At 36.1% G+C, this 14,447-nt stretch overlaps 2 protein-coding genes across 3 annotated transcripts; both read left to right on the top strand.

Annotated features, from left to right (window-relative positions):
- The first annotated feature begins 2,547 nt into the window (after positions 1 to 2,547).
- On the top strand, positions 2,548 to 7,505 carry LOC118436864. Of its 2 annotated transcripts, XM_035855501.1 has the most exons (6): positions 2,548 to 2,678; positions 2,765 to 2,850; positions 2,913 to 3,019; positions 3,713 to 4,069; positions 4,489 to 4,781; positions 6,393 to 7,505. In XM_035855501.1, the coding sequence occupies exons 3-6, from the start codon at positions 2,945 to 2,947 to the stop codon at positions 7,039 to 7,041; spliced, it is 1,374 nt and encodes a 457-aa protein (XP_035711394.1). In that variant the 5' UTR covers positions 2,548 to 2,678; positions 2,765 to 2,850; positions 2,913 to 2,944; the 3' UTR covers positions 7,042 to 7,505. The 2 variants fall into 2 exon arrangements, with proteins under 2 accessions (XP_035711394.1, XP_035711395.1); XM_035855502.1 differs by lacking the exons at positions 2,548 to 2,678; positions 2,765 to 2,850 and having other exon boundaries at positions 2,865 to 3,019.
- Positions 7,506 to 7,909: 404 nt separating this feature from the next.
- Positions 7,910 to 14,185, top strand: LOC118436734. Its single transcript, XM_035855316.1, has 4 exons — positions 7,910 to 8,177; positions 8,395 to 8,494; positions 12,520 to 13,178; positions 13,577 to 14,185. Exons 3-4 carry the CDS (start codon positions 12,694 to 12,696, stop codon positions 14,169 to 14,171), a joined length of 1,080 nt encoding a protein of 359 aa, XP_035711209.1. The 5' UTR covers positions 7,910 to 8,177; positions 8,395 to 8,494; positions 12,520 to 12,693; the 3' UTR covers positions 14,172 to 14,185.
- Positions 14,186 to 14,447: the final 262 nt, after the last annotated feature.

Here is a 14,447-nt window from a genome sequence, read left to right as displayed (position 1 = left end):
AATTTAACACTGAAGTGAGGAACGTGATTAATACTGCCTCGTATTAAAACTTTTAGTCATAGGGTAATGAGTTAAAACTTCCATGCGGTGTATTTTTATTATTACTCCGGTAAATATTTTTTGCAAACTCAATAATAAAGTTAACGCGCACTCACACCTTAACATACAAAAGAAGCACGAAGACTTGCTCTCCAGAAAATACAAAAATAGATCGTGTTTAGAATTCTTTCGGAGCTAAAATGCTGGTTCTCAAAGGTAAATTTAAAGGTAATTAGATTAATTGTAATTAATATATTAATTTATTAATGCCAAAGTGTTACTGATTCATCTTTTAAATGTAAATTTCACTATTAGTCACTTCAAAGCTTGCTGCTAAACTGGTGACTGGTCGAGTCGAGCTATAAGTGTGAGTTTATTTTAAAACATCGCTTATTGATTAATTAATTAAAATCGTTTTTTGTTTATTTAGGGAGTCATCAGAGATTTGAAGTCATTTGCTGACGCAATTATTGAGATTTTGCCATTTTGGAGCATATCCTGGGACTACTGGAGGAATTGTAAATTTTAAATTTAATATACAAGTTATGAAATTTTAACTAAAAAATATTGTGCATAATTTTGACGTAAATAAAAATATGATTTAATATACTATTTCTTACGAATATTTACCAAATTTAGTGAAATCATTACCACAATAATAATTAATATTCCCCAAGGCAGTAATAACATTAATACCAAATTATATTAAAAATACACCAAGGAGTAATAATAGCATTACACAGTGGTAACTATTTATTACTGCAAAAGAGTTTTCGTTGTTACTCAGCAAAACTATTTTTAATACCACGTTATAATGAATCAATCCCGGGTCAGTAGCTATTGAAAAAGTTACCGCACGGTAAATAAAAAGTTACCACGGCAGTAGAGTCACATAGATACTCCGCCCGGTAAACTTTGTGGTAATGAAATTGTTAAGAGTGCACTGACATTTGTAACGGTATTTTGGCCGCCCATGGTACCGGTGCTACCTTGCGCTACCGTACCAAAAATTTTGGCCGCTTTCCCGAACATTGTGGAACTCAGTGCTACCGGGTCCCTGCTCCCACTTCTGTTCGTGGAGGGGAGACCATCTCCAAGGTGAGTAATTTATGATCAGCTCCTGAGAATTTAACCTTTCGTCCAACTGCATCAGAAAAGCGAGTTATATCAACAAATCAAACCAAAAATTAGGAGTCATATGACGCTTATCTTTCCATTAAATGGCCTCTTTGGGGAGGGGATAAACTTCAAAACCCGTCCAACCTGGCACCCCCAAGGAGACAAAATTTACTCAAAAATTGAACCTTGTCGCCAATATTTTTCTTCAAAGGGACCATTCAACCGAAAGATAAGCGCCGACCGTGTTCATACCCCCCCGGTCCAGTCTATTCACAAAAATTTCAAAAACGTTGATGGGATCCACCATCGTGCTTCTGTGATTTTTTTGTTGGGCATAAGTTGGATTTGGTCGAAAAAATGAGTTCTCTTCGACTGGAGGTGAACTGAAGTGTCAAAAAATATTTGGATTTGGGTATGGGTGGGGTTGGATTTGGGGGGTGGATTTGGGTGGATTTGGGTGGGGGTGGAATTATAAATGCCGAACCTATCTTACTCGACAAGCTTAGCTTATGTAACATGAGCAGCAACGGAATTTAAAGGGGTAGGTGGTGTAGACTTGGGGTTGGGTTAGATGGACTAAACGATGAAGGTTATTCGATTGAAGAAATCAGAAAATTACCATACCTCAAGTGTTCCAGGTATGAAGATAAGATTTATTAATGAATTGTTGCTGCAACTTATTTTGCACTCTTAGCAACAATACTACACGTTTGAAAAACAAATACGCTCCTACATACATAGTTCTAAATTAATTAATCTGTAATAAAGCCAGCGTAAACTTTACTCTTTATCAGGTTAACGCTACTCTGGATTTACATAGAAAAATAACTGTCTGCAATTTATATTTTCTAGTTTATCAATGGTTCGGGATGCAAGAAGTAAAAGTTGAGATGAAACGATTTTAATCAAATTTAATCATAATTAAACAGTGATTCATATTGTGTAAATTGTGTTAAAAATTACAAAATAAAAATTGAAATATTTACCAAATACAAGTAGTATTCTGCATTTACAAATAGTATCTTCCCTACCTCTGTAAAATTTACTGTATGTACTTAATATCTGAGTATAAACGAACTTTGCATGTGAATATTTACTACATACGCGTGACAGTATTATTGCTCTCGAGTCCCAATATGGGAACGAACATTTATTACGTCAGCAAAAAGGTGGGTGATCGCCTATGTTTCTTGTATTAAGTTTAACATGAGTAGGACAAGGAAGAGGTGGGTGGATGGTTCACATAAAAATTGACATTTTTTATGACGTACAACATGGATGTTCCCTATGTCCCAATTGCAGACCTTTATAGAGGGAAGGACTTCATATAGGAAGACAAAGTCCTTCACTGACTTTATCCTTCTGTATTTATTAACAAACCTACAGGCTGTGTAAACTAGTCAGGATTTATTTTTATACAGCAACGGTTAATCTTACAGTAATATTTGTTAGTTCAAAAACTGTTTAAATTTTGCTTAAAACATTTAAATTAATCCCTTCAAAGTATTTAAAAATTATTCGTAAGTCCATCATATTTCACAGTAATCATTAATTCATTATTTTCACAATATACATCACAATAAGCAATTTCTTTTAAATTTTTCAGATAGCAATTTATAAGATAGGGACAACACCGGAAGTTGTAAAACAACTTCTTACAAGCGAAATCTTGAGGAACGCAACTTGGCACGGGTAAAACGGTGCTAAGTAAAATTCCAGGAACATAATTTGTTGTACAAGATTTTCGTTTTTAGGTAATTTCCTCGAAAAAAAACGTTTTGAAAACATGCCACGAAGGAAGAAATTCGTGGAAAAATCAGGGCCCACTTGTGACCAAATTCTTCCCTCCCTAAACGAAGATGTAAGTCCGACATACATAAAAATGTAGCAGAATCCCGTAATTTTTATGTTCATAGGTACATATGTATGTACATACTGTATGTACTGAACATACATGCACTCTAAATAATTAGAAGATAAATCCTCACCCTGTGAGGAACCATAGTGCGTTATAATTAAGTACTTTAATGTTCATTTTAACCGAAAAGGTCACAAAAGGTCACAAAAAGCTCCAGTTTAATAGCGAAGGTCATCAATACATATGTAGGTCAGCAACTGTTAAATTTGACAAATACGTGCATTAAGTTGAACTGAAATTTAGCCCCGAATTAAATTGCGACCTCCATTTTGATCTCAAATCATTAGTAGATCATGATACATATGTACCTCCAAGAATTATACCTGTTCAACAAATTAGTTTTGATTCAAAAGTCAGTCATCTCGACTGAAGTTTATCATTTACACTCGGTAATTTTCGTTCAAATTCATTTCACTTCACTTCACTTCATCGGACTTCATTTCTTACTTCGCCCCATGTATAGGGTGAAAAATCACGTATGTAATTCATTTTAAGTGACAGGATCCTTCAGTCATTTTCAATCAAATCAAAAGAAATTTATTTTCGTCCACTATCATGATCAGTCAAATGAATGAAACTGAACAGATGTGCCGGGTCACTACTTGTCCCCAATTTATTCAACTTAACAAATTTCAGGTTACTCCCTTCATCTGTTCCTGGCTGCCCCTCCACGACGTGAAAAACTGTCGCCTCGTCTCCCGAAGTTGGAACATCTCTGCCAAACCGATCCTCAAGCAGAAAAGTGTTATCAAACTCGAATGCGACTTCAATACAAAGGAAATCGCTCGAAATGCAAAGTTCAAGCGAGAAATGACCGCTTTCGGACGACCCCTCCACCACGTGGACATCGACACGTGGAACATTGCCAACCTTGACTTGGGGAGCGAACCTTATCTCGACAATGTCCACTTTTTCACAAAGTACCTCTCCGTGCAAAGGTTGGGCATATCGCTGGGAATTAATTCGGTGTGGATGCCCCAATTTTTGGAACAGGTTGGTACACTTCAATTCATACCTGTTGATGTTCATTCATTCATACATACATTCATTGAATTATTCATTCATTATTTCCTCAATTCATGAATGAAATGAGGCAAAAATGCATTCATGATTGAATGCATATTTTTTTCAAAATTTTTAATGAATGAATATTGAAGAAATATTTGTTCATTTCATGGATACATACATGTTCCAGAAAAAATGAATAGTTTCATCCATTATTCGTTTTTCCCTCTGTGTTTATTATTTATGTATATAATATGTATTAACAAAACGAATTTGGGACAAAAAACGAGTTGGTTTGTAGATGAATGAATAATACTAAAGGATTAAAACTATTCATTGTTTTCTGGAAATGAACAAATATTTACTCGATATTCATTCATTTCAAAAATTTTACCTTTTTTGAACAGGTATTACTCTATTCTGCCCACACCTTGGTCGAATTAGATCTGCATATTTTTGAGGATTCACTTAAAGAAGGCGACTCCCGAGCAGGATTTTGTGGCGGGAAGATATTCAATACCGTAAAAAAGCTGACACTGACATTTGCCACGCTATTTTGGCGAATTGTGCCACCCAGGGTACCGGGGGTCCACTACACTTCCGTACCACAAATTTTGGCCGCTTTCCCAAACATTGTCGAATTGAGAGTTACCGGATCCCTGCTCCCAGTTCTGTTTGTTGAGGGGAGTCCATCTCCAAGGTTAGTAATTTATGAACGGCCTCTAAGTTGGATTCATATTTCTTAGGTGTACTGAGGCAGAGGTCAACGCCGCGGTGATCAAATATCTTCGGCGGTGCCTACATAAATTACTAAACGTATACATGCTAAATAGGAAGGACAGGCTAAATTAGTATTCCTAATAATCTAAAATCTGCAATATTTCTTGGAGAATCTTTTCATTAACTGTTTCTTCATGCACTTTAGACAAGTTTTAGATTTAGAGAAAAATTGAACGTTATATTTGAAGGTCAAATTTTGACCATTTGAGGTGCTCATTAAAACTGTTTCAAAGATCACGGCTTTTTCATTTCACGCAGTTGGTCGTAACATTTCTTACATAATTCTATGATGATCTTTATTTAAGGTGTTTAAACCATCTAGGTAATAAGTCTTTGCCCATATTTCTTGGCTGGAACGTGAAGTAGTCAACTTGAATTTGATGATATAGTAAATGTGATCTGGTAAATTTCAATACGAAAATTTTTAAAATATCAATTTTCAAAATTAAAAAACTGTTAAAATTTTAAAAAAGATTAAAAAAAACATTGAAAAATTCAGTATGTAAATTTAAAAAATCATCAGATTTAAATGTAAATCGGCGGCCGAATATTGGCGCCGGCGCGCCGACCAGATTTTCACGGCGGCGGCGGCGCGTCAAAACGGTTCGGCGCCTGGCGGCGCGGCGGCGTATGATCGGCGGCGTTGACCTCTGTACTGAGGCATTTAAAAACTTTATTTTTAAATTATGAATTACGGGTTTGCGCAGGGTATTCCGACCTGGGTTTTAATGGGTTGGGTTTTATTGGGTTTTAATGGGTTGTAAATTGATAAAACCCACTGGGTTTTGCATGTTAAGTGGGTTTTATTAGGATTTTAATGAGTTTTATTGGGTTTTAAATGAATTTTACCTTAAAACTACATTCTAAAAGTTAAATACATCTCCTGTACGTTAGAAGACGTTATCTCAATTCATTCTAAAGCAGCGTATTTCATTACTGTACTAATATACGAAAATTCGGAACAAATCAACAATTGACTCCATCCTTCAGCATCACAGATTCCAAGTGTTATAAAATAAAAATAATTTCCGAATAGATACAAATTCCGAATTATTTTTGTTAAGTTATTACTTAAAACTAATTCAAACCAAATAAAACCCATTAAAACCCAAATAAAACCCAATTAACATGGTAAAACCCATTAAAACCCATGGGTTTTTCCGAACCCTGGGTTTGCGATTTAAGCCTAGTATGTAGGACGGACTTTTCAGGCGTAATCTTTGCTCTGTTCATATTAAATTTTCACTGAAAGATTTACCAAATTTGAGTAGTTTTTTTCAAATCCATTGCAAAATGTTTATTTTTTACGATTGTGCTTAATTTTGTCATGCGCATAATACAGATAAGTCATGCGTGCTAGGTTTAAACCGGTTTTAAATTTTTCTAAAATGTAAAAATGAAAAAATCGATATGATCACATTCGAAAATAAGTTATCGATTATTGTTTTGGAGCCTTAATCCTGGCTCCTAATTTACTTTTCTAAAGTAAATTCCCATTACATATTTTTAAGAGTGCTGCCTCTGCTTCCAGATTCTTGTCCAAGTTATGTGTCACAAATGGCATGTCAGGTTCCCAATGCAACGCCTTGCTAAATCTAACCCAACCCTTGAAGCATTTATACATCAAGTCCGCCAGTGACCCACGCGACCCCGACTGGGAGGATGGCGTCGACATCGAGGTTTCTCAATGTTTGTATGAAGTCCTCTCCAAAAATCGCCACACTTTGGAATACCTTGACCTACTATTGGATAAATTGCGGGCCGGTTGTGTCTGGAAATTTCCAAGTTTTCCGAATCTGAAACGCCTCAATTTTATGGAGGGGTTGGGTGCCCAGAAATATTACGATTGTGAAGTTTCTTTTGATGGCTCGGATATTTTAAATTACTCGGAAACATTTCCAAACCTGCAATCATTAAGTTTCTCACCGTGGGATGGGAATTGGACGCGTTGTTTCGAGTCGTTTTTTCCTGAGGAGGCAAGAGTTTGTAAAAGTGTGACGAACTTTGAGATTTTGGATAAGGTTCAACCGGATAATTTGGCCGATATGTTTGTGAAATTTGCCGAGGGGAAGATTGACGCCAGGTTTGGGAGGATTTTGAAATTGTTTCCGAATGTGGACAACCGTTTTATGAATGAATTGAGGAGTTATTTGGTAAAGATGGGACACATTTGTGATTAATTGAATTCGTTTTCAGTAGATTTTACAGAACCGATCATATCAGGACCGATAAGTGTTATTTCATTTAGTTAAGATTTAGTTGATACATAATTAAACTAGTAATTATACATATGTTTCAATTTGAAATTTTCAAATTTAAATTATAATTTGTTTATCCTAAAAACGTAATTTGAAGTTAGTCTTGCTAATATTTATTTAGCAAGTTAATAAACATCTTTTTCATTCCTTTGTTACGAATTTAAATTGTTATGTCTGTTTTAAATTTTTTAAATAAAGAACCATGCCCACATTTTTAGATCAGGGGGAGCATGGCGAAATTTAATAGTTAATTTACCGCAGCTGATACATACATATGTATATATGGAATACGCCCTTTCGGCGAAAAAAATATTTCGCGAAAATGTTTCGCCAAAAAATAGCTAATCACATTTGACGAAAATAAAATTCACTCATTTTGGATACAATTCTGTGCTTAATTTATATCGGCGAATATACACTAATTTTTCCAGAAATGAATACCGCATTTTCCTCCTGTCCCTGTGGATATGTATTATTTGAGTCTCAATATATGGGATCGTCCATATATTACGTCATCAAAAAGGAGGCTGTGTGATTTGGAGAGCCTAAACCTATCTCACTCCTCAAGCTTGTGTAACATGAGCAGGAAAAGAATTTAAAGGGGTAGGTTGTGCAAACTTTTTTTAGGACGGAATACATGGACGTCCCCTATTGTCAAAATCTGCCCCAATTCGGGACCCTATTGTTCACTTTGTGTAAAATGATGAAAGATCTCTTTATGTACTTTCACCCTCCATTTTAACAAAACAACATACATCTGTCTACATATGTACACTACGAAGGATTTATATATTTACACCAACGGTTAATTTTACAGAAACATTTACTCCTGCAAAAATTCTCTTTAAAATACTTAAATTTGACAACATCAAAACTTGACGTTTAACGTTTAAACTTTCTTTTAACTTAAGAGAACTGTGAGTATAATAAATAATCCTATATATATCTAAATATTCTGAGAACAATGTTTTTACTTCTGTTAATCGTAACTAAAGCGACAAACCTGTAAATGACAGGGGGTTATTGGGTCTGACGAAAATAAATAAACCACGGTGCAGGTAAGACGAAGTGCATAATTAAGTAACTGTTGCATGATAAATTTATTTAACTAATTTGACTCGACTCTTAAAACAATATTTATGTAATCCTATTACATACGCAATCATTTCAAATTTTTAATAATTGAAAAAAAATTTTATAATTAAATTTAAATTATTTGTTCCGGGAAATAAATAACACTTGAGTAGCCTTAATCGTGTATATTTTAATTGTCAGGTAATTTCCTCGTTAATAATAACGCTTTGAAAACATGTCAAAAAGGAAGGAATCCGTTCAGTAATCAGGCCCCACTTCGGACCCCTTGCTTATTGAAGATGTAAGTTGTAATTATATCTGTGTACAATGTACACTGTACATATGTATGTAGCAGAACCCCGTAATATTTAAGTTCATGTATACAAAACATACGCTCAAAATACTTTGAAAAGTCACCCACTGAGGAACTATAGTGCTTTAGTTTTACGGTCATGGTTATGTATTTAGAGCTTTTATCAAGCATGGAGAACATGAAGGAGCGTTCAAACACTATGTAATGTAAAAATCGCGACTTTATAGATCTCACCACCCTTTGCCTTTAACATGTCTCATAAGTATTTATGTCACGCCTTTTCCCTTACATACATATAAAAAAATATTAGAGATTAAAAGAGCTAATTTTTCAAAAATAATGCTCTCAGTTCTGTGTGGTACTTGAGTTTTTAGCCCGAGTCAAGGCTTATGTACCCGTCATGTCCGTCTGTCTGTCCGGTTGCGATAACTGTCATAAAACTAATCCGGTAGACTTGAAATCATGCACACAACTAGTATGTGTAAAATGAGATGTTAAGTTCCAAGATGGGCGAAATGGGTCAAGTGGTTGACCGGTGGGGGTCAAATAGGTGGGTGGGGTATTATGCACAAAAACTTCAAAATTATCGTAAAAGGTTGAAATTTGTTAATAGTTTCTAAGGAAAGGATATAAAGTAAAATTTCACGTGGACGAACCTATGGGGTATCCCACACCGATTTTTTTAAATCCTCGTATCGATTTGAAATTTGTTGCCAACCAGCGGCGTAGCCAAGGGGGGGGCTAGGGGGGCTTGAGCCCCCCCCAGAGCCCGAGAAAATAAAAAAAATAATAAAAAAATTGCAAAAAATTGCAAAAATTAAAAAATTAAAAAATAGGTTACGTATGAAGTTATGTATCAAATTGCGAGGATTCGTTATTACCTCGAATCCTTAGTATTTTTTGTATCGCAAAATAAGTTATGAAAGCTAAGAGATTTTCCGATAGTCGCATAACTGCACTGACAATGCGCAAGCACCAAATGTCTTTATCCGATTTTAATCGGATAAATTTTAAATTGTTGTCGTTCAAAAAAAATATCTACATTTTTGCATTTTCGTGGAGTTTCCCTTGTGACGGAATTTATAGCCAAAACTATGTAGAATCATTCAAAATGCTATAAATGTTTTAATTTTAAAATGATTTCAGAAATTTAAAAAAATAAGAAGAAAAATTACTTTTCAAAAACTTGTAATGTTAATAAGTTTGACAATGTTTGCATTTTTCAAACTCCCAGAGTGGCATGCAAGTTTTAAATTTTAAAGGTTTTTAGTAAAGTACTTGTTTTTAATCTGGTTAAAATTGGAAAACTTCCAGCGTTTTGAAAAATCCTGATTTAGGGTAAAAATTCAGGCAAAGGGAAAAATATACGCATCCAAAAAAAATGCGAAAAGATATCCCCAATTATTTCTGTGCACGAAATATTGAAAATTTGTCATGTCAAAATCGGGGAAAATCACTTCAGGTCTCCGCATTATAAGCTCACGGTTTTTATGAAGCTTGATACTTCGTTTTTGATTTCTATGCTATTTTACGATACTAAGGACGCGAAGACAAATCTGGATACCGGTTTTTAATTTGAGGCTTGCGTATTTCATTCGTCGTTTAATTTTTAGATAATTAAAATGTTGGGGACCTGTTTTTAATCAAAAATATTTTAAGCTACGTCGCCAAAGTTTTTATTAGAGATATGTCAAGGGTATAAATTCAATCTGGTAACATTTTTCACTGCAAAGCAAACGTTTTTTTCGAAACTGCAGGTATTACAAAACCCATTTTTTAACATAACGCTACGCTGGTACAATTTTTGATATAAGGTGTGTCCAGGAATAAATGGTTCCGCGCATAATGTCCTGGGTTTTACGACCAGGTAAGTAGAATATTATAAAAGCTTCGGCAAGTTGTACGTGGAAACCATAGCGACTAGATTTTGCTTCGAAGGATTTATCTTTCTCCATTTTCGGCCACCAATCCGACTTTTCGCAGCAACCCTAAAATTAGCGGTTTTTGGACAGATTAAGAAATGTCCTGGCTGATTTTTTGGCATTAGCGTTAGAATTTTAACAGCCTTTCCGCCTTGGTGCGAAGGTTTTAGTACCTTCTTTTGCACAAGGCCCAAAGCTCTTAATGAGTGGTTTTGCGGAATAAATTTACACCCATGTAAGTCCTTAATCTTTGGACCAATTATTCTAATCATGCCTTAAGCTGTCTGTTGAAGACTTTTGGATAATTTTTCTCAAGTTGAAACTGGTGTGATCTTTGAGTGATCTCTAAAATTTTGTCAATAAACCCTTGATGTTGCCAGGATTTTTTATATAATTTTTCTTTGATTGCAAAAGACTATCCAAGGAAAACAAGGTTGAATTTATAACTGGCTACCACCATTTGCTACATTTATAGGTGTTACACTTTGCGTTGAGGCCACTTGGTACCACCACACTTTAACCCAAATTTACAGACCCTCGTTAGTGTGTGGTCCGATTTTTTGTCATCAAAAAACCACTGGGATGAATTAAATACACACGATTTACATAAGTACTACAGATATAATAAATGTTTGAGGAATTTATAGGTCAGGCATTATATGTATATGGCGCGCTAAAGTTAGTGGTTTTTGACACTAAAAGCTAAAATATGTACGTATGTATGTATGTAGATATGTAAACTAGGGAAGTGAGCGTAGCGGATCAGACTGGCACAAAAATGTGGATATCTGGAAAAATAGCAGACTGGGTTTACTAAAAATTTACGATAATAAACAAGTGACCCTACCCTACAATCACCCTCAACCACAGTGTGTTCGGGTTCGTGTGTGGCTTCCACAACCACTTTGTTCTTGAAGACTCACAAAAAAATTTTCTCACCCACCTGGAGCTAGCTTGCTACCACATTCTGTTGAATCCAGTCCATCCATTCGGTATTCCTGATTCACTAGGATATTAGCTTTCAAAATCTGTCCCTACTTTTTCAATGTGACGACATCCGGGAAATTTTTGGGTATTTTCCTCTGGGCAAAAAAAGCAAAGATGTTTAACTTTTTAGCAATTTTTTGGAATTTTGACTTATTGACAGCGAGTAGCGTCCAGCCAAAAAATAATTTTCTGCTGAAGATGATTACCAATGATCATGGATTTTAAAATTCATTTGATCCAGTTTTTTGCGTACGTATTTTGGTCACTGGGGTCATTTATAGTGAATAATTCAGGGTCATTTCTTTTCTGACAAATCCCCAATTTTTTTGGGAAAATTGCTTGTCACTTTTCATTTGAAGTTATATCACACTTCCTTACCCTTGACTGAACATAAGATTGGCCATTTGATAATTCAGATAAATTCGATTCTGATCATCCAAATGAATTTAGTTTCGAGCATATTGAAAAATATTATGCAAAGTGTCCACGTTGAATTCGACCTAAAACCAAGTTGTAGGTATTGTTTAAAGTAATACATGATGATTTTTTAAGTCAGCATAAGTTTATCTAAAAATTCAATAAACAATTTTGTTTTTAAATCCGCGTGCGGAGCCACATGCCGTTTTTTGACCAGTCTTATCCGCTAGGCGCACTTCCCTATGTATCTATACCCTTTGATACTCCGTGTTATAATGGTGTGAGTGAGTGAACGTTGAAATTTTAAGCCTAAAAAGGTTAATATAAATATTTTTTGGCTGGGCCCCCCCCCCAAGGCACAATCCTGGCTACGCCGCTGTTGCCAACTGTTATTAATGCAATAATGTGAATTTAACCTGTAAAACCTAAACTTTTTGAAATGCGTTTAAGATAAGGTTTCATGTAAAGAAGTGGGATTGAGTGATAACAACAAATTGGCCTGAATCGGGCTACATCAAGTCCTCACTTTAGGTTTTGAGTCAAAACCTAAGTACATAAGTCAAGACTTTTGACTTATGTACTCTTAACCGTCAAATCTTTTCATTACTCCAAAACGGTGCTAGGCGGTTACATGGACAGTAGTATATTTACAATTCATATGTATGTCAATTTATATATTAATTTCAGGTAATAACCCCCATCTGTTCCTGGCTTCCCCTCCGCGACGTGAAAAACTGTCGCCTCGTCTCCCGAACGTGGAACGTCTCGGCCAAACCGATCCTCCGAAAGAAAAGTATTATTCGTTTTCAATGCTACTTCGATCAGAAGGAAATCGCTCGAAATGCAAAGTTTCAGAGGGAAATGGCCTCTTTTGGAATCCTGCACCACGTGGCCATTGACATGGACGAGGAGGAAATTTGTACCGACAAAAACGAGCCGCTAGATGGCTACGAGAAGAGTGAAGTTTACCTGGATAACGTCCACTTTTTCACCAAGTATCTCTCCGTGCAAAACTTGGACATAAGGGGACATATCGCGTGGCCCTTTGTGTTCCAACTTTTGGAAAATATTCTCCTCTCATGCTCCTCCGACTTGGTCCAAGTCGCGATTAAGATGAGTATTAGTCAAGATTTCGTTAAAGGGGACGACCCTCGAATAGTATTTTGTGGCGGGAACAAATTCAACAAGGTGAAAAAACTGGACATTTCGTTTCGTGCGGCAGAAGAATTTGCAGTGTCGCCGGTCAGAGTAGGACAAATTTTGCCGGCTTTTCCAAACATTAAGGATCTAAGCGTTGGTGCCGCCTTTCTTCCGTTTGTGTTTCCTGATAAGAATTCGTCTCCAAGGTGAGTTGGATGCAACTTTGTTTAGGGGTCGTTATATGTACCTGTTCACTTTCATTCATGTGACTGATTATGATAAATAGTGAATGATAGTAAATGAAAATGAATTTGTTGTGATTTGAATGATAATGAATGAAATATTCATTTCGGAAAAGCGACTGCGAATGCAAGGATTTCTTACTCCTTTCATTTTTCACCCTGAATGATAAATCCTTCCATTCACAGTTACTCATCGGAAATGACTGAATCTTTCACTCATTGTCATTCAAATCCCAGGAAATTCATTTTCATTTTCATTCACTATCATAATCAGTCACATGAATGATAGTGAACAGGTACAACATGTAGGTATACATACTCTAAAATATGAACACCACATGCATACATTCTCCCACTTACAGATTCTTGTCCACGTTACGGATCACGAAGGACGTGCCTGGCTCCCACTGCACCTTCCTACTAAATCTGACCCACCCCCTGAAGTACTTACACATCGAAGCCGCCTTCAACCCACGCGGCCACTACTGGGACGACCAAGTCGACATCGACGTGGCCCCCGTTTTGTACCAAGTTCTCTGCAAACATCGCCACACTTTGGAATATCTCGCCCTCGGATTGGAAGGGTTGTCTTGCAGGAGCGTTTGGAAACTTCCAAATTTTCCGAACTTAAAACGATTCACTTGTTTGGGCAGCTGCGAAGTTGAGGTTACTTTCGAGTCGGGAAGTATAAATTATTCGGAAACATTTCCAAAGCTGGAATCACTCGGGTTCGCTGAGTGGCATGGGGCCTGGACGCATTGTTTCCAGTCCTTTTTTCCTGCCCGGACTGAAATTTGTCAAAGTGTAAGGAGATTCTACATTTCGGGGTGGGTAGAACCGGACAGTTCGAGCGATGAGGAAGACGAGAAGGGGAAAATTGATGCCAGGTTTGGCCGGATTTTGAATTTTTTTCCAAACGCGGACAACCCTTTTATGCAGAAATGGAGGCTTTACTAGATCGAGAAGAAATTCATTCTTAAATAAATCGTGGGTGGGGGTCGGACAGAAATTATGTAACGCGAGGGGGGAGGGGGCAAGGACCTAAAGAATCGAAACTTTTGCGCTACATAATTTATGCGGACGGCGCTTTGCAGAATTTACACTTTTGTAAAATCCGATTGACTTATCAGTTGTATCTGATAAGTCCGAATTTCAAAATAAAATTCCAAGTAAATTTGCACATTCGTAATTAACGAATTGGTACGTACAGTACGCAAAAGAATAAATCGTACC

The sequence above is a fragment of the Folsomia candida genome, unplaced genomic scaffold (genome assembly GCF_002217175.1).
Source record: "Folsomia candida strain VU population unplaced genomic scaffold, ASM221717v1 Fcan01_Sc010, whole genome shotgun sequence".
Taxonomy (NCBI): domain Eukaryota; kingdom Metazoa; phylum Arthropoda; class Collembola; order Entomobryomorpha; family Isotomidae; genus Folsomia; species Folsomia candida.
The sequence above is the reverse complement of the archived record's forward strand: the minus strand, read 5'-3'. Positions and strand labels throughout refer to the sequence as shown.